Here is a 26,176-nt window from a genome sequence, read left to right as displayed (position 1 = left end):
ACTCAATCATCAGTCTAATTGTGATTTCTGTTTGGTTAATGTGTCTCTCTGCCTTGACTGCTTTTAATTGTATTTTTCTTTGTTGTTTTTCCCGTCATTAATGTCACCACCATGTTTTTAGATTTAGATTTCCTTTTTATTTGTCATAGTTGGAATTTACTGATGTTTTGGTGTGAGAAACTGGCATCTAGAAAAATGTGGGAAATTTGCAGTCAATAGGTCTTTGGTTATTCTTTACCAAATGGAGAGTTTTTTTCTTCTGGAATTCTGATTAGATGTATGTTGACCTTATTCCATCTACCATTAAACTTTTTTTTTTTTTAATTGAAGTACAAAACACATAGGAAAAGCATATAAATCCTAAGTATATAGCTTGGTAAATTATCATAAAGTAAATCTATGCATGTAGCAACTATCTAAGTTAAGAAATATGAAAGCATTAAGTATCCCCAAAGCCCCCTCATTCCGATATTTAATAATTTGTGAAATTCATCTATGTTGGATACAACTATAATTTGTTCATTGCTGTGTAGTATTCCATTGTGTGAATGTACCATGATTGATGGATTGTTCTACTGTTGATGAAAATTTTAAATTTGATTTCCAGTTTGGAGAACATTCCTTCACATGATTTTAAGTACATAAATGCATATATACTTCATTGGGTATGTACTTAGAAGTAGACTTGCTTGGCCATAGGATATTTATTTATTTTAAATGTTTATTTATTTTTGGGAGAGAGTGCAAGTGGGGAAGGGGCAGAGAGCAAGGGGGACAGAAGATCCAAAGCAGGCTCTGTACTGACGGCAGAGAGCCCAATATGGGGCTGAAACTCACAAACTGTGAGATCATGACCTGAGCCAAAGTCAGATGCACAATTAACTGAGCCAGCCAGATGCCCACATATTTGTTTGTTTTAGAGATATTACCAAATAATTTTGCAAAATAATCATAACAACTTATATTCCTGCCAATAGCATACAGGAGTTTCTATTGTTGCTCATCTTTGCCAACATTTGGTATTATTAATTTCTCATTTTGGGAGTTTGTGTAGTGTCATTTTATGTTTCAAATGCTTTTCCCTGTTGATACTGCTGGAGTTGATCATCTCTTCATATGTTTATGGGTTATTTGGAAATACTCTTTTGTCAAGTGCCTATTCAAAATTCCAGTCGTTCTATTGGATTTTTCATCTTATTTCATTATTTTTTATTTATAGGAGTTTCTTAATGTCTTCTGCATATAAACCTGCCTTTTCCTACTCTGTGGTTGTATTTTCACTTTCCTAATGGTGTCTTTGTTTTGTTTTGTTTTGTTTTGTTTAATTTAATTGATTTATTCATCACTTATGTATAACTCCCAGTGCTCATCCCGACAAGTGTCCTCCTTAATGCCCATCACCCATTGTGCCCACTCCCCCCACCTCTCCCTAATGGTGTCTTTGGATGAAGACCTGTTTTTAATATTGTCTAATATATTAGTCTTTTCCTTTATTATTAGTTAGTGCTTTCTGCATCCTGGTCAGAATATTTTTTCCTGTCTTGAGGTTATGGAGATATTCTTCCATTTTCCCTTTTAAAAGTTTATTGTTTTGGGGCACCTGGGTGGCTCAGTCGATTAAGCGCCGACTTTGGCTCAGGTCATGATCTCACAGTCCGTGAGTTCAAGCCCCTCATCGGGCTCTGTGCTGACAGCTTAGAGCCTGGAACCTGCTTTGGATTCGGTGTTTCCCTCTCTGTCTCCGCCTCTCCCCTGCTCATGCTCTGTCTCTCTCTCAAAAGTAAACATTAAAAAAAAATTTTTTTTTAAGTTTATTGTTTTCTCTTTGCATTTAGATCTTATAATTCACCTGGATTTGATTTTTGTGGTAGCATGAAGTAGGAGTAAACTTTTTTTCTCCATATGGATTTTTATATTAACGTAACTTATTTTCTTGGAAAATTGAATCAGAATCCCAAACAGCATACAAAGCGGCATTCCCTTTAAGGACATTTGAATAATATATATATATATCCATTTGCCAAGGGTGTTTTTGTTGAATGCATATACAGTGTAGTTGGAATCAGTTTTTTTTTTTTAACCAAACTCTGTCCATTGAACAATTCTGCTATTCCCTTTTCCCCCAGCCCCTGACAACCTCCGTTTTACTTTGCTTCTGAGTTTTAGATACCTTGTGTAAGCAGAATCATGCAGTATTTTGTCTTTTTTGTGACTGGCATAATGTTCGCAAGGTTCATCCATATCAGTCTATGGCAGGATTTCCTTCTTTTTTAAGGCTTATTCCTCTCTGATTGTATGTGTGTAGCATACAGTCCATTTCCTCATTTACTCATCAGTGGACATTTGGGCTGCTTCCACCTCTTGGTTATTGTGAATAATGCTGCAATGAACCTAGGGGTGCAAATATATCTTTGGGATTCTGTTTTCAATTTTTTGGATGTGTATACCCAGAGGGGGGATTGCTGGGTCATGTGATAAATCTACTTTTAATTTTTTAAGGAACCTCCATACTGTTTTCCATAGTAGGTGTTCCATTTTACAGTCCCAACAACAGTGCGTAAGGGTTCCAGTTTTTCCACATCCTTGTTTTCTATTTTCTGGGGTTTTTTTTTCCAGGAGTGACCATTTTATTTTGTTTTTATTTTTTTTAATGTTTATTCTTGAGAGAGACAGTAAGATAGAGCATGAGCAGGGGAGGGGCAGACAGAGAGCGGGACACAGAATCTGAAGCAGGCTCCAGGCTCTGAACTGTCAGCACAGAGTCCAACACGGGGCTCAAACTCATGAACCCTGAGATCATGACCTGAGCTGAAGTCTGAGGCTCAACCTGTTGAGGGGATGACCATTTTAATGGTTGTGAGGAGATACCTCACTGTGGTTTTGATTTACATTTCCTTAATAATTGGTGATGTTGAGTATCCCTTTTTGTGTTTGTTGGCCATTTGTATATCTTCTTTGGAGAAATGTCTATTGAAGTCCTTTGCCTGTTAAAAAAAATTTTTTTAATGCTTATTTTTGAGAAAGACAGAGTCAGCGGGGAGGGGCAGTGAGAGAGGGAGACACAGAATCCGAAGCATGAATAATCCTTTTAACGTGTGTTTTTTTTTTTTTTTTTTTTGTATTCTGTGAAGAGTTTTATATAAGTATTCATCAGGGATATAGTCTATAGTTTTATTTTCTTTTAGTATCTTTGTCTGGTTTGGGTATCAGAATAAAGCTATCCACATAGAATGAATTTGGAAGTGTTCCTGTTTCTTCAGTTGTGTTTTTTTTTTTTTTGAAGTTTTTGAAAAGGATTGGTGTTAATTCTTTCTTTCTTTCTTTCTTTCTTTCTTTCTTTCTTTCTTTCTTTCCTTTTCTTTCTTTCTTTCTTTCTTTCTTTCTTTCTTTCTTTCTTTCTTATGTTTATTTTTGAGAGAGAGAAACAGAGCATGAGCAGGGGAGGGGCAGAGAGAGAGAGGGAGACACAGAATCCAAAACAAGCTCCAGGCTCTGACCTATCAGCACACAGCCTGACCCGGAACTCAAACTTGGGAACGGCAAGATCATGTCCTAGGCCAAAGTCAGACACTCAACCAACTGAGCCACCCAGGCACCCCCTGGTGTTAATTCTTTAAATGTAGGTAAAGTTCCTCAGTGAAGCCATCTGGTTCTGGGTTTTTTTTGTTGGCATGTTTTTGATTACTGATCTATCTCCTTACTATTTACAGGTTTGTTCAAATTGTTTATTTCTTCATGATTTAGTTTTGATAGGTTGTATGTTGCTAGAAATGTATCCATTTCTTCCGGGTTGTTCCATGTGTTGTTGTATAATTATTCATACAAGTCTCTTAAGTTGCTTTTTATTTCTGTGACATAGTAATGTCTCTTCTTTCATTTCTGATTTCTGTTGAGTCTTTTCTCTTTTTTCTCAGTCTAGGGAAGAGTTGTCAATATTGAAGATCTTTTTAAAAACCAACTTTCAGGGATGCCTGGGTGGCTCAGTCATTTAAGCGCCCAGCTCTTGATTTCGGCTCAGGTCATGATCTCAGGATTCATGAGATTCAGGAGCCTGTTTGGTATTTTTTTCTCTGCCCCTCCCCCTCTTGTGTTTTCTTTCTCTCTCTCACTTTCAAAATAAATAAATATTTCAAAATAAATAAATATTTCTCATATTTCAAAATGAAAAAACCAACTTAGTTTCATTGATATTTTCTATCTTTCATTTCCTTTATTTCTGCTATAGTCTTTATTATTTCCTTCCTCTTCTAACTTTGGGTTTAATTTGTTGTTGTTTTGTTAGTTCTTCGAAGTGTAAATTGTTGGTTGAGATCTTCCTTATTTTTTAATGTAGGTATTTACTGCTATAAACTTCCCACTTGGTAGTGTACTATTTACTTAAAGTACAGATAGGGAAGTACTTTCTATTACCATTTTACCATTTTTTTCTGTGTGTCTTATAATAATTTTATTACTCTTGTTTTTATGTTTTCAATGATTTTCTTTTTTTTGTATTGACATTCTTTGATTCCTTTGTGCATCTTCTACAGATGTTTTCATTGTGGTTAAAATAAGGATTACGTAAGACATTTTAAAGTTATAACAACTTATCTTAAACTAGTGACAACTTGGGGGTGCCTGGGTGGCTCAGTCAGTTAAGCGTCTTCGGCTAAGGTCATGATCTCACAGCTTGTGGGTTCGAGCCCCACATTGGGCTCTGTGCTGACAGCTCAGAGCCTGGAGCCTGTTTCGGATTCTGTCTCTCTCTCTCTCTCTCTCTCTCTCTCTCTCTCTCTGCCCTTCCCCTGCTCACGCTCTGTCTCTCTCTCTCTCTCTCAAAAAATAAAAATAAACACTGAAAAAAATAAAAAAAAAAAAACTGGTAACAACTTCAGTCACATACACAAATTACTCCGTTACATCCTTCCCCCACTTTATTTTATTTTTTTAAAGTTCATTTATTTATTTTGAGGGAGAGAGAGAGCATGAGCTGGGGAGGGGCAGAGAGAAAGGGAGACAGAACCTCTAAAGCACAATCCATGCTGTCAGTGCAAGCCCAATGTGGGCTTGAACTTGTGAATCAAGAGCCATGACCTGAGCCAACATCAAGAGTTGGATGTGGGGCGCCTGGGTGGCTTGGTCGGTTAAGCGTCCGACTTCGGCTCAGGTCATGATCTCACGGTCCGTGAGTTTGAGCCCCGCGCCGGGCTCTGTGCTGACGGCTCAGAGCCTGGAGCCTGTTTCAGATTCTGTGTCTCCCTCTCTGCTCCTCCCCTGTTCATGCTCTGTCTCTCTCTGTCTCAAAAATAAATAAACGTTAAAAAAAATTTTTTTAAAAAAAGAGTTGGATGCTTAATGGACTGAGCCACCACCTAGGTGTTCCTCCTTCCCCCCTTTTATTTTCACTGTCACATATCACATCTTTGTGTATGTTGTATTCATTGACTCTAGTGTTACAATAATTTTAACCCTGTTATCCTTTAAACTCTATGCCCAAATTAAAAGTGATTTACACATCATGTTTACAAAGATTTCTGTAGTTGTCTATTTGCCTTTCCCAGAGACCTTTATATTAAAAATTTTTTTTAATATTTATTATTGAGAGAGAGAGTGAAAGCACAAGTGGAGGAGGGGCAGAGAGAGAGAGACAAACACACAGAACCCAGAGCAGGCTTGGCACTGTCGGCACAGAGCCCGACGCAGGGCTCGACCCCACAAACTGTGAGGTCATGACCTGAGCTGAAGTCGGACGCACAGCTGACTGAGCCACTCAGGTGCCCCCAAACCTTTATGTTTTTCTATGCTTGTGTGTTTTGCTGTCTGGTACTTTTTGTTTTAACTTGAAGGACTCCCTTTAGTCGTTCTTGGAAAGCAGATCTTGTGGTGATGGACTGAATCCCTCAGCTTTTATCAGGAAGGTCTTTCTTTCTTTTGTTTTGCTGGATATAGTATTCTTGGTTTGCATGGTTTTTTGGTGGTGGTGGTTGTTGTTGTTACTGTTTTTCTTTCAGCACTTTGAATATATTATCCCATTCCCTCCTGGCCTGTGATGTTTGTGCTGAGAAATCCACTGATCTAATGGGAGCTCCTTTGTACGTGATGACTCACATTTCCCTTGCTACTTTCAAGATTCTCTCTTTGACTTTCGACAGGTTGCCTATAATATGTCTTAGTGTGGCCTCTTTGGGCTCATCGTACTTGGAGTCTGTTGAGCTTTTTGAGTATGGCTGTCCATTTTCTTTGGGAAGATTTGGAAAGTTTACAGCCATTATTTTTTCAAACAAGCTCTCTGCTTCTCCCTTTTCTTCGTCTGGAACTTCCATATATATTGCTCAGTTTGTTGTGTTCTAGAAGTCTCTTAGGGTTTTCTTCACTTTCTTTCATTCTTCCTTTTTGTTCCTCTGATACAATAATTTCAAATGAGTTGTCTTCAGGTTTGTTGATTCTTCTTTCTGCTTGATCAAGCCTGATGTTGATCCCCTCTAGTAAATTGGTAAATGTTATTATATTCTTCATGTCTAAAATTACCATTTGCCTCTTTCTGCAGTTTTTACTTCACTGGCGATATTCTCCTTTTGTTCATGCAGTGTTTCCCTAGTTTCATTCAGTTGTCTATTTGTGTCCTCTTGTGATGCATTGAGCTTCTTTAGTACGATTAATTTGAATTCTTTTCTTAGGCAGTTCGTAGATCTTCATCTTATTAGGGTCAGTTACTGAAAATTTATTTTGTTCCTTTGGGCTGTTACACTGTATCTTTGTGTGCCTCATTATTTTGTTGTTGTGGTTTTTGCTTTGGAAAAAATAGCCATCTTCTCCTGGTCTTTTTAGACGGGTTTTGTGTAGGGAAGGTCTTCACCGGTCAGCCCAGCTAGAGATTCTGGAGGTCCCTTAAACTTCTTATGAGGATGTATCTTCTCCGGTCCATTCAGAGAGATGGAATTTTCCATTCCATTCTGCTCCCTTTTCCATCTGTGATCCTGCAAGGAAGCCACTGTGCTCTCTTTTGTTCTCTCAAGTTTTATCAATGCTGAGTCAGGAGAGACAGAAACTAGTCCCTTGGTAGCCCTCCTCCACCTGCCTGTAAGCTGGATGTTGGACATACCTTCCACTCTTCTCTTTCCTTTCCAATGGAGAAGCTGCAAGTTGGGCTTTCCACCCGCCCTGCTCCCCCTCCGCCCCCCCCCCCCCCCAGTTTTGTGCTGTGCTGCCTTGGGGAAGGCTCTGGTGTGAATTGAAATGAAATAAGCTTTTCTTATTCCTTTCATTATGGCTGTACTTGGCTTTGAACTTTCCTGGTATATTGCTTTCTTAACTGGTCTTTGGTATTCTCATAAAGGCTTTTTGACTTTATATTGTTATTAAAAGCCAGTGTTTCTCTAGGGGAATGAGTTGAGGCATCCTGTTTTGCAATTTTGCCGATATCACTCTCCATATGGATTTTACCCACCATCTTTTATGGTAAAGATTGTTTTCCCCGCTGTTGCTATTCAGTGTGCCATTAATAATAAATTAAGAGTTCATATGTGGATAGATCCATTTCTGTACTCTATTTTGCACCGTTGGCCTATTTGTACTTTTTAAAATACCAAACTGTTTTAATTGCAATAGCTTTGTAATGAGGGGCGCCTGGGTGGCGCAGTCGGTTAAGCGTCCGACTTCAGCCAGGTCACGATCTCGCGGTCCGTGAGTTCGAGCCCTGCGTCAGGCTCTGGGCTGATGGCTCAGAGCCTGGAGCCTGTTTCCGATTCTGTGTCTCCCTCTCTCTCTGCCCCTCCCCCGTTCATGCTCTGTCTCTCTCTGTCCCAAAAATAAATAAACGTTGAAAAAAAAAATAAATAAAAGAATAAAATAAAAAAGTAAAGGCAATGGCTTTGTAATGAATCTTCGTATCTAGTAGAGTTACTGTTTCAAGATTCTTTGTGTTTCAGTATAACTTTTCAAACCAGCATATTGGTTTCCAACAAAAACAATTTGCTGGGGCACCTGGGTGCCTCAGTCAGTTAAGTGTGTGACTTTGGCTCAGGTCATGATCTCACGGTTCGTGAGTTTGAGCCCTGCATGGGCTCTCTGCTGTCTGCGCAGAGCCGGCCTCAGATCCTCTGTTCCGCTCGCTCTGTGCCCTTCCTCTGCTTGCTCTTTGTCTGTCTGTCTGTCTCAAAATAAATAAACTAAAAAAACAAAAAGCAAAAAAAGAATTTGCTGAAAGTTGGATTGTTATTATACTGAATTTAAAAATAAATACAGGGTAAACTAATATCTTAACAATTATTACATATTCTAATCAATGAAGATGATATAGTTTTGCATTTATTAAGGTTTCTAATTTCTCTCAATATTTTACAATTTTTATGTGGTGTTACTCTAGATTTCCTTAAATTTTTTAAGTATTTGGTATTTTGGTACAGTCATAAATGTTATCTTTTTAAGGATTTTAATTTTTAAATGTAGCTGTATAAAAAATGCAGTTGAGGGGCACCTGGTTGGCTTAGTCGGTAAGCATCCAACTCTTGCTTTTGGCTCAGGTCATGATCTGAGATGGAGCCCTGCATTGGGCTCTGTGCTGATAGTGTGGAGCCTGCTTGGGATTCTCTCTCTCTCTCTCTCTCTCTCTCTCTCTCTCTGCCCCTCCCCCATTTGTGCGCATGCACACTCCCAAAATAAATAAATAAACTAAAAAAAAATACAATTGAGGGGCTCCTGGGTGACTCAGTTAGTGGAACGTCTGGCTCCTGATTTCAGCTCAGGTCATGATCTCAGGGTTGTGCGATCGAGCCCTGGGCCCTGTGCTGAGCGTGGAGCCTGAGATTCGCTCTGTTTTTTCTTCTGCCCCTCTCCTCCACTTCATGTGCTCTCTCTCTCTCTCTAAAATAAAAAAAAAAATCTTCCAATCCATGAACACAATACATCTCCCTTACTTTACTTAGGACTTTAATTTTACTCAGCAATGTTTTATAATTTTCAGTATCATGTGTCTTACATATGTTTAAGTAGTTCATATTTTTCATGTTATTGTAAATGATATTATTTTTAAAATTTCAGTATCTGATGATTTTGTTGCTGGTATAGAGACGTAACATTGATTTTTACATATTGATCTTGTATCCTGCAACTTTGCTACATTCGCTTATTCTAATAAATTTTTTAAAAATTGATTACATAGGATTTTCTGCTTACATGATCAAATCGTCTGTGAATAAGAAGACAGTTTTACTTTATTATTTATTCTTCATTTTATTTTATGGAACGGTAGCGATGTCTTTCAAAACCATCCAAGTGCTCAGTAACATTACCTGTACTTTTGTTTTCACCTTCAGATTATGACTGTACCCAATGACCCGTATACTTTTCTCTCTTGTGGTGAAGACGGAACTGTTAGGTGGTTTGACACACGCATCAAAACTAGCTGCACGAAAGAAGATTGCAAAGATGTAAGAATCAAACTTTTGTACGAGTGACAAAAAAATTAACATTATAATTAAAATCGGACAGTAAGTTATCTCTAGGTTCTAAGATTGTGGATGGATTTAATTTCATTAAATCTTGCTGACCTAACATAATTACTCAGTTTTAGTCTTGTATTTTGGAGTAATTTTTGTTTTTTCCTTTTCAGAATGTAATTTTCATTACTCAAATATTATTTACTTTTTTAACCTCCAATTTATCTTTCCATATGATTTTTATTTTGATTGGTTTATAAGGAAAATTTACAATGTTGTGTTAGAAGTCAATTTTGGAATTGTGTAGCAAGCTGTAAAAAAAGAAAAAAAGGAATTTTCCTTATAGTGATAAACTGCTGAGGAGGAATATTGACCACGTATATCTATTTTGATCTCATGTCAGCTGAATTTGTTAGAAACACTAACAGATATCTGAAAAATAAATGAAAAGAAAACCATGTTGTTGTTTTCCTTCTCATTATCATCCTAGCTTAGGATTTTTAAGAAAGGTTATTTTCTTCTAATTCAAAGGTTAGTATTTTTAATGTTCAAGTGTTTTAAATCTTTAGAGTATCCTCTCTGTGGCAGAGCTCTGTGACGCTGGTGTTTTCTCTTTCATAGGATATTTTAATTAACTGCCGACGTGCCGCCACCTCGGTAGCTATTTGTCCACCGATACCTTATTATCTTGCTGTCGGCTGTTCAGATAGCTCAGTACGAATATATGATCGGCGAATGCTGGGCACAAGAGCCACAGGTAAACAGCTGTATTTTAGAGAAAATATAAGATTCTGTCAGTTCAAAGAATAAATCTATAGGACATATTTGCAGTTTTAAAATGTCATTAGTTTGTCATAAAATTCAGTAAACACAATGTAATTAAATAATACGGATTCATAGAAAAACAGCATTTTACCAAGGTTTTATGACCCTATCAGTGTGATGCTTTTGTAGTTTGTCACCTTAAAAAGTTGTAACAGTTGACATGTTAGTTTCCTATGACTGTCATAATGAATTGCCACATGTTGGGTGGCTTAAGATAACAGAAATTGATTCTCACATTTCTGGAGGCTACATGTCTAAAATCAAGGTTTCACAGGGTTTTCTGCTGGTGGCTCTCAGGGAGGATCTATTGCATACTTCTGGCTTCTGGTGATTGCTATTCATCTTGGCTTTTAAGTGTTTCATTTCAATCTCTGCTTCTGTGTTGACATGCCATTCTCCCGTATGTGTGTCTGAATCCACATTTTCCTCCTTGTATGAGGACATATTGGATCTAGGGTCCACTCTAATCTAGTTATGACCTCATCTTACTAATTATATCTGCAAAGACCCTATTTCCAAATATCCCAAATATTCCAGAACCATTCTGAGGTTCTGGGTGGACGTGAATTTTGTGGGGGACACTATCAGCCCACAACACTTCGCCTTCCTTGTTTTAAAAAAATTTTTTTAAATTTCAATTTAGAGAGAGTGAGAAAGAGCAAACAGGGGAGAGAGGCAGAGGGATAGAGAGAGAAGAGAGAGAGAGAGAGAGAGAGAGAGAGAATCCCAAGCAGGCTCCATGCTCAGCATGGAGCCCAACGCAGGGCTCAATCCCACGACCCCGCTATCATGACCTGAGCCGAAATAGAGTTGGATGCTCAACTGACTGAACCACCCAGGTGCCCCGGCACTTGGCTTTCCTAATTTCTCTTTGCAGGAGACAGAAGAGTTAGAAAGAACAGTGACTTGGCTTTGTGTTACTGTATAGCATATGTTTATGCCTAAAGTACTGTTAGCTATGCTGTTGAATCCATCTAAAACTCCTCATTCGCTCCTCATCCACTGTGGGATCAAACCACTTCTGAAATACCCAACTGAAAGCCATCGTTCTTCAGCATTTTTCAGTAAGGGAAGGCCAGGATTTTATACCCACATACCCACCAAATATACAAACATATATACACACTCACATATATTCGCGTATTTTGTATTGCCCAAAATAAAAATGGACTTGGCCAGAAACTAACAATGTCACGCTCAGGGTCAATTTATGTCCAGTAAAAATGAACATAGATTATGGAAATGGGAGGACGAGGTGGGGTTTGGTTTGGTTTTGGAACCGTGATTGAGGTGTCTTATGTATCTGGATATGCACTTTTAGAGGGAACAGTAGTAATATAATATGAAATTGTAGGCTAACTTACTGTTTCTCAACAGATGGGACACGGTTGACATTTTCGGCAGAACAAGGCCTCCTTGTGCAGTGTTCGTACAGTTTTATGGGACTCTCAGAATTTAGCATTCCCAGACCTCCAGTGCACAAAATGCCAGTTGACCCTTTCTCTATTATACTGTATTATGTTGATGACTACCAAAATTAATTAAAGTTGGAATACTACCCCCCTTCGTTATGTTATAAGAGGAAAATTTCAGGACAATCACAAATCTTTTAAAAACATAGGGGAGCCTGGCTGGCTCAGTTGGAAGAGATCTCAGGATCATGAGTTTGAGCCCCATGTTGGATGTAGAGATTACTGAAAGAAAGAAAAGAAAGAGAAGAAAAGAAAAAAGGAGAGGGGAGGGGAGAGGAGAAGAGAGGGGAGGAGGAAGGGAAGGGAAAGAAAGAGGGAAGGAAGGGATGGAAGGGAAGTGAAGCGAAGCAGAGGGAAGGGATGGGAAAGAGAGGAGAAAGGAAGGAAGGAAAGGGAAGAGAGGGAAGGAAGAAAAGAGAGGGAAGGAAGGAGAGGGAGGGACAGGAAGGGGAAGCAAAGGGAGGGAAGGGAAGAGAAGCAAGGGAAGGAAGAAAAGGGAGGGAAGAGAGGAAAGGAAGGGGAAGGAGGGAAGGAAAGGAAAAGAAGAAAAGTGAAGGTAAATTAAAAAAAATTTTATTTGCTATCTTTTTAAACGTTTACTTTTGAGAAAGAATGAAAGTGCGAGTGGGGGAGGGGGGGAGAGAGAATCCCAGGCAGGCTCTATGCCGTCAGTCAGCACAGAGACCAGCTCAGGGCTCAGACTCCAGAACTGTGAGATCGTTACCTGAGCTGAAATCAAGTCGGACTCTTAACCGACTGAGATACCCAGGTGCCCCTAAATCATAAATCATTTTAACTGATTAAATAACTCATATTTCTAATTAAACGCTTTATGTAATCTGGAATTCCAGCAACTCAGGAAATTTTTTAAAAGATATGTAGACTTTATGCTGTATTCTTTATTATTTTGTTATAAAATCAGACTATTGAGAAAAGAGCCTCTTCTAGAAATAGAACAGGATAGTTTGGATTTTATATTGCTACATTAAATCACAGATCTCATAATTCAGATTAAGAGTTTTTAAAATGTTTTTCTTAAAAAAATTATACAACTTCCTATTTTCTTATTTAGGGAATTATGCAGGTCGAGGAACTACTGGAATGGTTGCCCGTTTTATCCCTTCCCATCTTAATAATAAGTCCTGCAGGGTGACATCTCTGTGTTACAGCGAAGATGGCCAAGAGATTCTCGTTAGTTACTCTTCAGATTATATATATCTTTTTGACCCGAAAGATGATACAGCACGAGAACTTAAAACTCCTTCTGCAGAAGAAAGAAGAGAAGAGGTAAGCTTACTCAAAACCATGTTCTTCATTCAGTTCAGAAGACACTGACTCAGTGACTCCTGGGGCCTGTAGGCCTTCAAAAAATAGAATTGATTCGCAAGACATTTGTAGTCGAAGCTTTGAAAGAGGACTTGGAATGTACCTGGAAGAACAGGGGCTGACTAGAAAAAAGTATTGTGAAACATTTTTAAAGAGAAAATTTTTAATAGCAAAATGTTTCTTTAGCTTTGTGGAGGCACAGGAGCAAGCAAGAAATATCAACAGTTCTAACAGTTGCGGGAAAAGCGATTAAAATAATAAAAAATGGGAGGTGTAAATTCCCAAGAGACTAAATGTTTCTGTTCATACACCAGTCGGAGTTGTATCTGTTACCATTTTCTGTTCACATGTGGACAGCAATCCCCTTCTTCCCTGATGGTGCCTCTCTTTCACAATTATGAACGAGTGGCATCCATCCGTGGGTTTATTTTACAGAACACATCTGAGCGAATGAGAAAAAGGCAAGCTAAAATACACACACGCACACACACAATCGGGGGAGGAGGGGATTGCTGACCACATATGAATGGAAAATGGTATTTGGTTAACTCCTATTGGTGAACAAAAACATTTAGTCTTATTGGAGTTTATATATCACATTTTATATCTGTTACATATATATCTATACACATACAATATTCTATATTGAAAACTAAGTGACAGAGTTGCTGCCACTAAAATGACTCTACAATAGTGAACCATTAGGGTGCCTGGCTGGCTCAGTCATCTAGAGCATGTGACTCTTGATCTTAGGGTTGTGGGTTCAAGTTCCACATTGGATGTAGAGAATTTTTTAAAATAAAATCTTTTAAAAAATAAAATAGCAAACCATCTTATTTATAAAAGGCAAAAACCAGAAAAAATGTATCTTTGTCAATATACAGCAATAGAAAAATGTTTGTTTTAACCTATTAAACTTCTTTCCCCAACATATTTTTCACTTTGGCTTTTTTTTTTTTTTTTTTAATGTCCTATGTTTAATCACTTGGCTTATAAATGTTTTTGAAATTAACTGTTGCTTTATTAATTATCAGTGACTTTTTGGTATTGGACCAACTCCTATCAGTGAACGTATTTTAAAGGTATTAAGGAACAACAATTTTGTAATTCCTGTGAGATGCAAAACTAAATCCAGTACTTATGGTTGTGGGTTTAGAGGGCTATAAAATTAGGAAAAAATCGGGATAACTTTATAAATCTATTTTGGGCTTTTAAAAGTGTCGGTGTATTTAAATTTTTTTTTTTTCAACGTTTATTTATTTTTGGGACAGAGAGAGACAGAGCATGAACGGGGGAGGGTCAGAGAGAGAGGGAGACACAGAATCGGAAACAGGCTCCAGGCTCTGAGCCGTCAGCCCAGAGCCCGACGCGGGGCTCGAACCCACGGACCGCGAGATCGTGACCTGGCTGAAGTCGGACGCTTAACCGACTGCGCCACCCAGGCGCCCCAAGTGTCGGTGTATTTAAATGAATTAGGAAATTGACAGAGAAAGGGGTATGATGGCTAATGAAGGCTGTTTTTTACTTTATTGGCCTGATTGAAAACATGAGATCTGCTCTGTTATTTTGTTGCTGCTGGGTAATTTTCTCTTGAGATGCGTGTTTTAGTGAATGAAGTTACATTCCAACTTCGTGACTGTTACATAATGAAAGTTGGAATGCAGAAGCATTTGAAGTGGGCCAGCCAGCTTTTGTACCATAGAATACTTACGTGTTTACATATGTAAACACAATGTGTTTACATATGTAAACACAATATGTTTACATAATCGGGGTGAATGAGGCTGAGTCGTGAACAGTGAATGTGGTTTTCTCAGTGTTCTTTGTTGAATTAAGAAAAATAATTCTGAAAATGGATTAAAATTACAAAACTAAATCATGCTTCTATAATAAACCAAATAATTGACAGGTGTATATAGAAGTTGGTAGTCTGTCTCCTTCTGAAGCTCAACATCTGTTCTTCAGTGTTTTATCCTAAATCCTTGACACGTGCCTACTGTGCACTAGGTCCTATACTAAACTTTAGAAAATCTGGGATGACTGTGACCAAGACATAGCCTCTCCCTCAGGAATTTACAGTTTAGTGGGAATAGAGATATAAATAAATGAATATATAAAACTTAATAGAATTCTAAATAAGAGTTATGTTCTGGGGCACCTGGGTGGCTCAGTCAGTTAAGTGTCCGGCTCTTGATTTTCACTCAGGTCGTGAATCCAGGGTCGTGGGATCGAGCCCCACATCAGCACAGAGCCTGCTTGGGATTCTCTTTCTTCCTCTCTCTCTCTGCCTCTCCCCTGCCCATGTACGCATGTGTGCTTGCTCTTAAAATAAATAAACTTAAAAAAAAAGAAGAAATTATGTTCTATATGAGTAGACCAAAGGAAGGAATAATGTATTTTGATTGGAAATGTAAGAAATGATTGAGTAGGGTTTTAAAATATGAATAAAAGTTTCACATAATGACTTTTTCTTGTGTTTCAGTGGTATTTTTAAATTTTCTTAATTTGTGGGGGCTTCTTTTTATTTCTTTATATCCTCTAATAATTTCTCTTTTATTTTTTTCATTGTCTAGTTCAATTTTTTTACTTCTCATTTTTCTTATTTTTTGTGTTCCTTTTTTCTTTTTATTGTCTTTTCTGTCTTTTCCTTTTCCTCTAATATCTTTTTGACATTTTCCTATTTGCCCCACCCCATTATTGGACTACTTTGTTGAACCCAGTCTCTAATGTTCTCCTGGTCCCCATGATTTGTCCCTAAAATACATACCCCAGATCTGTAGTACAGCTTCCCATTCTGACTCCCGCTACTGCCCTGATCCAAGGCATCAACCGTCTCGCCTAGATTATTATGGTAGCTTTTAACCAGTCCCCCTGCTTTGACTCCTCTGCCCCCATAGTCCTTTAGCTACATAGCAGCCAAAGTGATCCTTTAAAACCGAGTCAAATTATGCTGCTCTTCTGATCAGTACTACAGGTGGCTGCCCATCTCATTTAAAGCAAAACTAAGGTTTCTACAGTGGCTTCAAGACCTTGTCTCATGTAGTTCTTGTTATTGCTGCTGTTCTCTCGGTACTTCTATTGTACTCTTCTCTGACCACATCTACTTACTTACTCAGGCAGCCCAGATGTGCTTTACCTTATGGCTTTTGTGTTTGCCAGGCATGAAATGGTCTTCCCAGATAATCACAGCCTTTAACTTTCTGGTACTGCCTATCTCCTTTGTCTGCTTAATTTTTTCCCCATAACATTCAGCACTTTCTTTGTATATTTAACTTTTTTTTTTGTAATCATGTATTGTTTTTCTACTCCAGTAGCCTATAAGTTCTGTGACGTTGGGATTTTTGTATAGTTTATCCATTGATCTTTTTCCACTATCTAGAGTAGTGCCTGACACATAAAACATGCTCAGGAAAATCTTCTTTGAATAACTGAATTAATGCTTGTACCATTTTCGGTATTCTTGACTAGATTATTTTGCATATCTCAAAAAGTCAAACTTGGGACTGTTTTTAACTTGAATGTCTTGTTCCAGAAATAGTTGCTGAGGTTATAACAACCAGTTCTTTGCTTGTATAATATAAAGTTTCTTCCCCTAACCATGGAGCAGGGCTCCATTCTATTCTAAATATAGTTCACATAGAGTGAGGCCCTCTGTTTCTGGAAATGATTTTAGTCTAAGGTTTTGGACAGCTACCACACTAGGCTTTCTCTAATCTTCTGGTTATTCTGTGTCGTACTTGTGGCTTCCTGTGTAGATTTTCTATCCTCTGTTGCTCTTTGCCATATTTACCTACTTAGGAATTTGTGAGGGTTTTTATTTTTCTGTCTTCTTTGCTCAGGGTGTTGACATATTTTTTCCCCCAACCTCCTTATTGCTCAGAATGGTTTCCAGGAGAAAACAGAAAATTTACAGCTAAGTTGTCACCAAGTTTCTATCAAAATCTGCTTAATTGTCAGGGAAAATATCAGTGAATGTTTTGTTAAAAAAATAAAAATAAAGGGAATGACCCACAAAATGGGAGAAAATGTTTGTATAACATATATTTGATTTATGATTTAGAATCTGTATATATCCTATATTTTACTAATGATTTAGAATCTAGTATCCAAAATATATCAAAACCACGGTGAGGTACCACTTCGTACTCACCAGTTTGGCTAAAATAAAAAAGTCAGTAACGGTGTTGATGAAGACAGGAAGAAATTGGAGCTTTCACACGTTGCTGATAGGAATGTAAAATGGTGCAGCTGCTTTGGAAAACAGTTGGGCAATTCCTCAAAAGTTAAACATAGAATTATCATGTGGCCCAGCAATTCCACTTCCAGATATATACCGAAGAGAATTGAAGACATATGTCCCCACAAAAACTTGCACATATGTTCACAGCAATATTATTCACGGTAGCCAAAAAAGTGGAAACAACTCAATGTGCATCGACTGATGAATGAATAAACAAAACATGGTATATCCAAATCATGGACTGTTACTGAGCCGTAAAAAGGAATGAAATACCGATACATGGGGCAACATGGATGAACTTCGAAAACATTATGCTAAGTGAAAGAAGCCAGACAGAAAGGGCCACATCTGCTTCTATTTGTATGAAATGTCCAGAGTGGGCATATCTAGAGAGCCAGAAAGTAGATTGGTTGTCTCCAGGAACTGAGTCGAAGGAGAAATTGGGAGTAGCTGCTCGTAGCTGTAGGATTTCTCTTGGAGGTGATGAAAGTGTTCTGGAATTAGTGGTGATACAAGTGGTTACACAGCTCTGAGCATATGCACCGCTGACTGACATACTTTAAAAGGGTGGGTATTGTGGTATATGTGCTATATCTCCATCACAGATGTTAAAAATATAAAAGTTACAGAGAATAATCAAGAGTGTCAAGTGCCATAGACATCAGTATAAGTTGGGCAATGTGCCATTTGAATTGGTAGTTGATTGGTGATCATTTTGTCATTGATCAGTGAACTGAGCAATTAATCACCTGTTGATGACATTGGTGAGAATGAATTCAGTGGACAGATGGGAGCGTAAGGTAACGGTGAAGTGAAGGAGGAGTGGTAGATAAAGGAATAAATATAGACCTTTTTCAAGAAGCTTGACAGTAAAGCTTCAGAAAACAGGGGGAAAGAGTATAGCTGACTAAAAACATAAAATTGAGGTGTTTTGTGTGTTAAAAATGGTAAAAACCTTTAGCATATCGTAAGGAAGAAATGAGGAAATGGATGCAGGTATGGGAAGGAGTAATTATTGAAGCAAGGTGCCTGAGGAGTTTGAAGGAACAAAATGTAAAAGCACAGATGGGAGAGATTAAGCCTTAACAAAATAAATGATACATCTTCGGAGAAAGGTTAGAAGAAATTAGGAAGTTGCAGATTGTAGATAAGTTTGTAGAATGCAGCTGAGGAAATTGATGTCACTTCTGCAGGACTGACTGTATTTTCTCCGAAGTAGGAGGAAGAGGTGTTAGCCAAGAACGAGGGAAACAAGGTAGAGTAGAGACCCTGAGGTGAGTCATGAAGGGTTGCAGTAGATGCCGGGGGGAATCGGAGACTAAACTGTCAATGATAATCAAATAGTGATCATTCCTCTTGTCAGATATGTAGGTACTTGACCTACACTACTTGTATCATCGTAATAGAAAACTCAGGCTCAGTGTGATTAGACGACTTCCCTGTGGTCAGCTGGTAAGTGATACAGGTGGGAGTAGAAGTGACCTACACATGATTTCAAAGTTGTGTTCAGACTCTTTAGGGTGAAGATGTCACGTGTAAGCTGTACCATCAGTAGATCTCGTCCTTATAAGAGCCTTTGTATTTTGACGTAGCATCTCATTTGCATCCTCAGTAAAGAGAGCAAGGACACGGAAAGAATCCGTTAGACTTAAAGCGTGCTTTAAGAGTTGAGCCAATGAGTTTCGTCTTCGTCTTTTAGTTACGACAGCCTCCTGTGAAGCGTTTAAGACTTCGTGGTGATTGGTCGGATACTGGACCCCGAGCAAGGCCTGAGAGTGAACGAGAACGGGATGGTAACTATACTTTGGTTAAGCTTTTCTAATATGGTATTGGAAAAATAATCTTTTAACTTCTTTTTTTTTTTTTTTTTTTTGCTAGTGTAAGTGATGCTGCAATGAATGTCCTTGTACATATATCTTAACGTACTCATGCAAGTGTATCTGAGGATAAATCCCTAAAAGTGGAATGAGCAACTGGGTCACTGGATAAGTGCATTTGTATTTTGATAGCTATCAAGTTACCCTCCAAAATTAATGCACTATTTTACCTTCCTTCTAGAAGTAGGAGTATTCATTGCCATATAAAACATTAGGTATTATCAAACTTCTTGATTTTTGCCTTTTTATTAGATGTAAAGAGAAACAAAAACTCCCAGTTTCCAACCCAAGACTTTTATAATAGCAGATAAAATCTTTTTTTCCCTTTTTATCAAATGCCTTTGACAAAGCATAAGAAATTACCTTGGGAGCTTTAAGATGGCACACTTTTAAAATAGAATTAATCTGTGTGTATTTTACTGATTGGTCTGTAGCCAAAATCTTATTCTGATGACTTCTGAATTCTGTTAAGATCAAAAACATGTTTATTCCCCAATATATTTTCCTTGGTACCATCTTATAATATATACTTAAATATAAAGCTACATTACATAAAGGCAATAAAGTATAAAGTTTTCACAGAAAATTCAAGAACAAATGATGCGCATTTTAAATTATATGATTGTAGAATAAAATTATCAGTTTTAATTTGATGTCATACTTAATTTGGTAATTTCCATAAGAGAAAACTCATATATTTGAAGGAGGAAAGAGGGAGAGGGAAGAGACAAATACAGCAGCTTTTGATTTTTGTTAATTTTGAATATATGGAATATGCTTACAGTATGATGAAAATAAATTCAGTTTAAGGAAATGTAAGTGAGAGGACAAGCCTTTCTTATAATCAGTCAGTTTACAGTTCATGAGCACTTCCTGGCTGTGCACTCTTCGAACTAAAGATGTGGGTTGAGGTCAGGATGGGAGATGTGACGGTACCTAAGAATAGACAAAGATGTGGGAAATATAAATTCTATTCTTGAGGAACTCAGAATACAGAGAGTGACTTATATAAACATTTACTATGAAATGTAATGATAGCTCTAAGAGATTCATATACATGCATATAATTTATTTAGGCAGTTTGATTCTTTTTTTTTAAATTGTTTTCATTTTAAAGGCCTTAAAAATCTAGATTTTTGCATTAATGAAAGATCCTGACTTATTACTGAATTCACTGATTAGACCTGTATTGTAATAGGTGAGCAGAGTCCCAATGTGTCATTGATGCAGAGAATGTCTGACATGTTATCAAGGTGGTTTGAAGAAGCAAGTGAAGTTGCACAAAGCAATAGAGGACGAGGAAGATCTCGACCCAGAGGTAATTTTTCTTGTTAATTAAAGTCAGCCAAAAGCTGGCAAAAGCTGTTTTATTGATATATATATATATATATATATATATGTGTGTGTATATATATATATACATGTGTTTTTTTTTAATGTTTTTTTTTGAGAGAGAGAAAGACAGGGTGTGAGTGGAGGAGGGGCAGAGAGCGAGGGAGACACAGAATCTGAAGCAGAATCCAGGCTCCCAGCTATCAGCACAGAGCCCGATGCGGGGCTCAAACCTACGAACCGTGAGATCATGACCTGAGCTGAAGTCAGACTCTAAACTGACTGAGCCAACCAGGTGTCCCGATATTTGTTTGCTTTTTTTTTTAAGTTTGTTTATTTTTGAGAGAGGAGGAGGGGCAGAGAGAGAGAATCCCAAGCAGTCTTCACGCTGTCAGTGCAGAAACTGACGCGGGGCTCATGAACCTTAAGATCGTGACCTGAATCAAAATCAAGAGCCAGACGTTAACTGACTTGGCGCCCTTGATGTCTGTATTATTTATATCATCCATTTTATACCATTTTATATATAATAGTAATAATCTATAATCATCACACATTTCTTAACTGTATTGTGTGAAGCAGTAGAGGACCAAGGGTTCTGAGTATAATCTGTCCCTTCATGTTGTAGGCCTAGCCCTTGTTTTTGCTTTTCTAAAAAAAAAAAAAAAGGTAAGGACGTCTGATCGTCCCCTTTGAAGTCCCTTTTGTATGCATTCTGAAAATGGAAATATATAAAACTCTGTAGATAAAGAAGGTTTATATAATGGAATAGTTTCTCCTTTTGGTTACCTAGGCATTGGTTTCTAAGTGCTGTTTCTGGTGCTAGCTGACCCGTTTTCATATCTTGGTTCACTACTTTCTGGCGTTGGGGTCTTTGGCAAGTTACTTCTCTCTGTCAAAAATGAGGAGTATGAATGTTAACTCCTAAGTTGTTAAAACACCAAAATAAAAAGTTATATTGATTTTTATCCATAAATGGTTCACGTTAACTCCTGCATTTCAATTAACTTTTTAAAAATTCCTTAGGCTGGGGATTTGCTTAAGAGTTATTATATTTGTGCTTAAATTTAAAATAAGAATTATTGGGGCGCCTGGGTGGCGCAGTCGGTTAAGCGTCCAACTTCAGCCAGGTCACGATCTCACGGTCTGTGAGTTCGAGCCCTGCGTCAGGCTCTGGGCTGATGGCTCGGAGCCTGGAGCCTGTTTCCGATTCTGTGTCTCCCTCTCTCTCTGCCCCTCCCCCGTTCATGCTCTGTCTCTCTCTGTCCCAAAAATAAATAAAAAACATTGAAAAAAAATTTTTAAAAAATAAAATAAAATAAGAATTATTTAAACCATGGTCATTAAAAGAAAAAGTTTCATATTCTGTGGCAGTTGCATCTTGCAAGATATGAACTTGATTAGTCCTTTCCATCTTTTAATAACATCTAGGCTTGGGGAAAATTGTTAATGTTTATTGATTATTCCTAATTATTCCTTTGCAGATAGCACAAAGCCTAGCATAGCACATAGTAGACACTCAAGTCTTTTTAAATCATGACTGAGTCATGTTAGTTTAATGGTTAAAACATTGCTAATGATGTAGGAATCAGAAACTTAACCTTATTTTGACCTATTTGTAACTTTACTCTTCCCAATAATATTTTTCTTAAATATTTCAAATACATTATGTTGTAGAATGGAAAGATAGTAATAAAATCCACTCTCCTATTATCCAGTCATTAAGTCAGAATCATCATCTTTAAATTAAAGAGACTAGATGTTATTTATAGGCATTTCACAAGCTATTATTTAGCTTTGTATAAACGAAGGTACCATATTGAGCTTGAAAGGTGGATTATTTTAACAAAAATGTTCTGTAGATAGATGTTCCCCCCTCTTGATCAGCTTGTATGGTTAAATGGATCAGACCACCACTGGGTGCATTTGATATCCTGAAATTATACAAATCTGTGTGTATGTACATGCACGTGCAAGTACACGTGTATTTCTTGTTTGTTTTTAATTTTTTTTAATGTTTATTTTTGAGAGAGAGTGAGTGAGCGAGTGTGGGGGAGGGGCAGAGAGCGAGGGAGACAGAATCCGAAGCAGGCTGCAGACTCTGAGCTGTCAGCACAGAGCCCGACGTGGGGCTCAAACTCACGAGCTGTGAGATCATGACCTGAGGTGAAGTCAGACGCTCAACCGACCGAACCACCCAGGCGCCCCAGTACACACGTATTTCTTTAACGTATCTCTTTAGAGTAGTTGGTTTTGGAAAGCAGTTAGTATTTGAATTTGCATTAACATGTGTTCTTTGAAGGTGGAACGAGCCAGTCAGATGTTTCTCCTCTTCCTGCGGTCCCATCGAGTTCTGATTTGGAAGTGGGTGAAACTGCAATGGAAGTAGATCCTTCAGCCGAACAGCTTCTTCAGCCTTCGACATCCTCTACAGCGTCAGCTCAGGCTCATTCGACATCATCTTCTACAGAAAGCCCTCATTCTACTTCTTTGCTGTCTTCTCCAGACAACGAACAAAGGCAGGCTGTTGAGGCATCTGGACGCCATACACATCATCAGTCTGGTGAGGATGCTACTCATTAAATAAGCTGCAGTTCATCTGATGATTTCTGATAATGAAAACTTCTTTATGGGCTGATGTGAAAGATACTAAATCACATGAACTCATTCTTGCCAGAATAAATGATCAAAATGACGTGTAATACATGAACATGTAACATAAACACAAGCTTCAAGTGTGCCTAACTTGAATGAATTTAACAATTATCAGGAATCTTCAGTTTACCTAAGACAATTCTTTAAAAAATATAGGTACTGGCAGATAGTGTTTTGACATAGTTTAATGCAGTTGACTTTAAGATTACTTTTATATACCGTTATAGACCAAAATGTATTTCTAGACTTATTTGGTTATAAGTCTGTTTTAAAGTGATCGTGAAAATATAGCCCTAATTATTATTAGTTCTAATGCATTTATATTTCTTATTATTTTTCTTTAAATCCGGAAATACTTTTAATACATTCTGTGTGGTGCATTTGGTAACATCTCTTGTCAACAACATATACAACTTACCAAAAGAATTATTTGTCCTATATTTACATGAAAGAGAATTGTTTTAACAAGTCCTTGTCTTCTTGGTACTTGATGTTAGTGGGAAAATGTCAATTCCTAAATTCTGCTAAAATACTTTTTTCCCTCTATTAAAACACCTCATGTTCAACTTTTTTCCCCCCAACTATGGAATGTACTAGTATTTACAACAGTAATTTTTAGCAGATATAATTTACTTGGCATTTTAACTGTGTACATGTAGTTATAATGACCACTAAGATTTTATTCGTGTTTTTCTTTGGGTTCTTCTGAAGAAGCGTTTTACTTGACACACAATAAAAATTAGCAACTAGTGATACAGCTGGCAGGCCTAAGCTAAAACCTATAAAAATTTTCTAACAGCTTAACTGCCACAAGCTGTCACTTTATTCTTGCCACTCTGAAATCTGATACTAGATCACCAAATATGGGATGTTTTATAGCAGGCATTTTTTTTTTTATCAGTATGTCTTATTTTGGTCATTCATTTCCAGTTTCTGTGGAAATAGAAGCCAGAGTCAGTTATGTAACTATTAAAACTTGTGGACAATTTGTAATAATAAGCTAAAGCAGAGCTATAAAATCAGGTTTTCTACTCTCTAATTGACATAGTTAACGTTTCAGCTTATGGGAAAATAAAATATTTTGGAGTGTTTGCGAAGTAGGGACAGAATCAGTCCAAAGTTTGTTTGTCAGAGCAGGTAAAGTTGGTAAAAAAAAAAAAAAAAAAAGTAATAGCATTCTTGGAAATATTCTTAAAGATTCTGATCAGTTATAAGTTATCAGGAAAACTGAGCAAGAACATTCCCCGGCTTATATTCATGTTCCACTGAGTTCTAACTCCACTGGTTTTTAAACACACTTCTGAGTAAAGTACTTAGTTTGGAGTTTCATTTTTCTTTTTTTGTTACAGATATTTAACACAGTTAATATTGCATTTCAGATTGCTAAATCCCTTTCAATATTTAATGTAAGTATTAAGTAGCAATTTGAATCATCAAAATAGAAAAAACATTTGTGATGATCATGTGATCATTGTTTTGATCATTAATTGGCACCTTTGCCTGTAGTTTTTTTTAAAGATGTAAGGAAATAGTTTTAACTGGTAGAGTCTCAAAAGAATTTTGGTTGACTGCACTATGGAACATTGGAATATTTCCATGTTGTGAAGATAGTATCACTGTTGAAGAAAATGATTTGATGTTAGATGTAACATCTAAAGATTATGCCTGGAATTGTTTTGATAGCAAGCTTTGATTATCCCTTACTTTAACAATAAGGGCTTAATGAGTTTTTCTGTTTTGCTTCATTCCCCCCCCCCTCCGGCCCCCCCCCGCCCCCATCTCTTCTGCACTTCTAGGTTCAGATAGGTTTATGGATACTAGGAATAGGGCAGAGTGTCATCTCAGAGCCATGATTTTTATGACAAACATACTTTCTTTTATTGTGCTTTAGTTTGTTGTGCTTTGCGTATATTGTGTTTTTTACACATCGAAGATTTGTGGCAACCCTGCGTGGAGCTAGTCTGTTGGCACTATTTTCCCAACAGTGTTTGCTCACTTCGTGTCTGTGTCACATTTTGGTAATTCTCACAGTATTTCAGACCTAGTCACTATTATCATATTTGTTATGGTGATCTGTGATTAGCGATCTTTGAGGTGACTAGTGTCAATGATTTGGGGCACCACAGACGCCACCCACACACGGCAGGGAGCTTGCTCGGTAAATGTGCGTATGTTCTGACTGCTCTTCCAAACAACTGTTCCGCTCTCTCTTTCTCTCTTCTTGGGCCTCCCTATTTTCTGAGACACAACAGTATTGAGATTAGGCCAGTTAATAGCCCTAAAATGGCTTCTAAGTGTTCAAGTGAAAGGAAAAGTCGCATACCTCTCACTTTAAATAAAAAACTAGACATGGTTAAGCTCAGTGAGGAAGGCACGTCAGAAGCCTAGATAGGCAGGCAGAAAGCTAGGCTTCTTGTGCCAAACGGTTAGCCAAGTTGCGAATATACAGAAGTTCTTGAAGGAGGTTAACAGTGCTACTCCAGCGAACACACAAATGATAAAGAAAGCATAACAGGCGTATCGCTGATACGGAGAAAGTTTTAGTGGTCTGCATAGCCACAACATTCCCTTAGGCCAAAGCCTAATCCAGGGCAAGGCCCTCACTCTCTTCAGTTCTGTGAAGGCCCAGAGAGGTGAGGAAGCTGCAGGAGAAAAGTTTTGAAGCTAGCATTTCCTATTCTGAAAATCCGAGGGCCCTTAAGATTTATTCTAAATCTACTCTGCCTGTGCTCTAGAAATGGAACAAGCCTGGATGCATGGTTTGCTGAATATTAAGCCCACTGTTGAGACCTGCTGCTCAGAAAAAAAGATTCTTTTCAAAATATTCCTGTTCATGTACAATGTGTCAGGTTACCCTAGAGCTCTGATGGAGATGTACAACAAGATTTATGTTTTTATGCTGCTAACACAGCATCCATTCTGCAGCCCTTGGATCAAGGAGTCATTTTGACTTTCAAGTCTTCTTATTTAAGAAACACCTTTTGTAAGGCTAGCTGCCATAGACAGTGATTCCTCCGATGGATCTGGGCAAAG

General features: G+C 37.7%; 1 protein-coding gene across 8 annotated transcripts in view; it reads left to right on the top strand.

Annotated features, from left to right (window-relative positions):
* DCAF6 (DDB1 and CUL4 associated factor 6) overlaps positions 1–26,176 on the top strand; it is a 135,296-nt gene that overhangs the window by 37,030 nt on the left and 72,090 nt on the right. For all 8 annotated transcript variants that reach the window (XM_025926207.2, XM_086694182.1, XM_086694181.1 and 5 more), the window contains exons 5-10: positions 9,294–9,407; positions 10,038–10,173; positions 12,786–13,000; positions 18,979–19,072; positions 20,355–20,474; positions 22,791–23,051. In XM_025926207.2, the coding sequence (XP_025781992.1) occupies positions 9,294–9,407; positions 10,038–10,173; positions 12,786–13,000; positions 18,979–19,072; positions 20,355–20,474; positions 22,791–23,051 (940 nt within the window). The remainder of the gene's footprint in view (positions 1–9,293; positions 9,408–10,037; positions 10,174–12,785; positions 13,001–18,978; positions 19,073–20,354; positions 20,475–22,790; positions 23,052–26,176) is intronic.

This window comes from Puma concolor, chromosome E4, assembly GCF_028749965.1.
Source record: "Puma concolor isolate L17-30 chromosome E4, mPumCon1.1.hap2, whole genome shotgun sequence".
Classification (NCBI taxonomy): Eukaryota; Metazoa; Chordata; class Mammalia; order Carnivora; family Felidae; genus Puma; species Puma concolor.
This window is presented reverse-complemented; position numbering and strand designations above follow the sequence as displayed.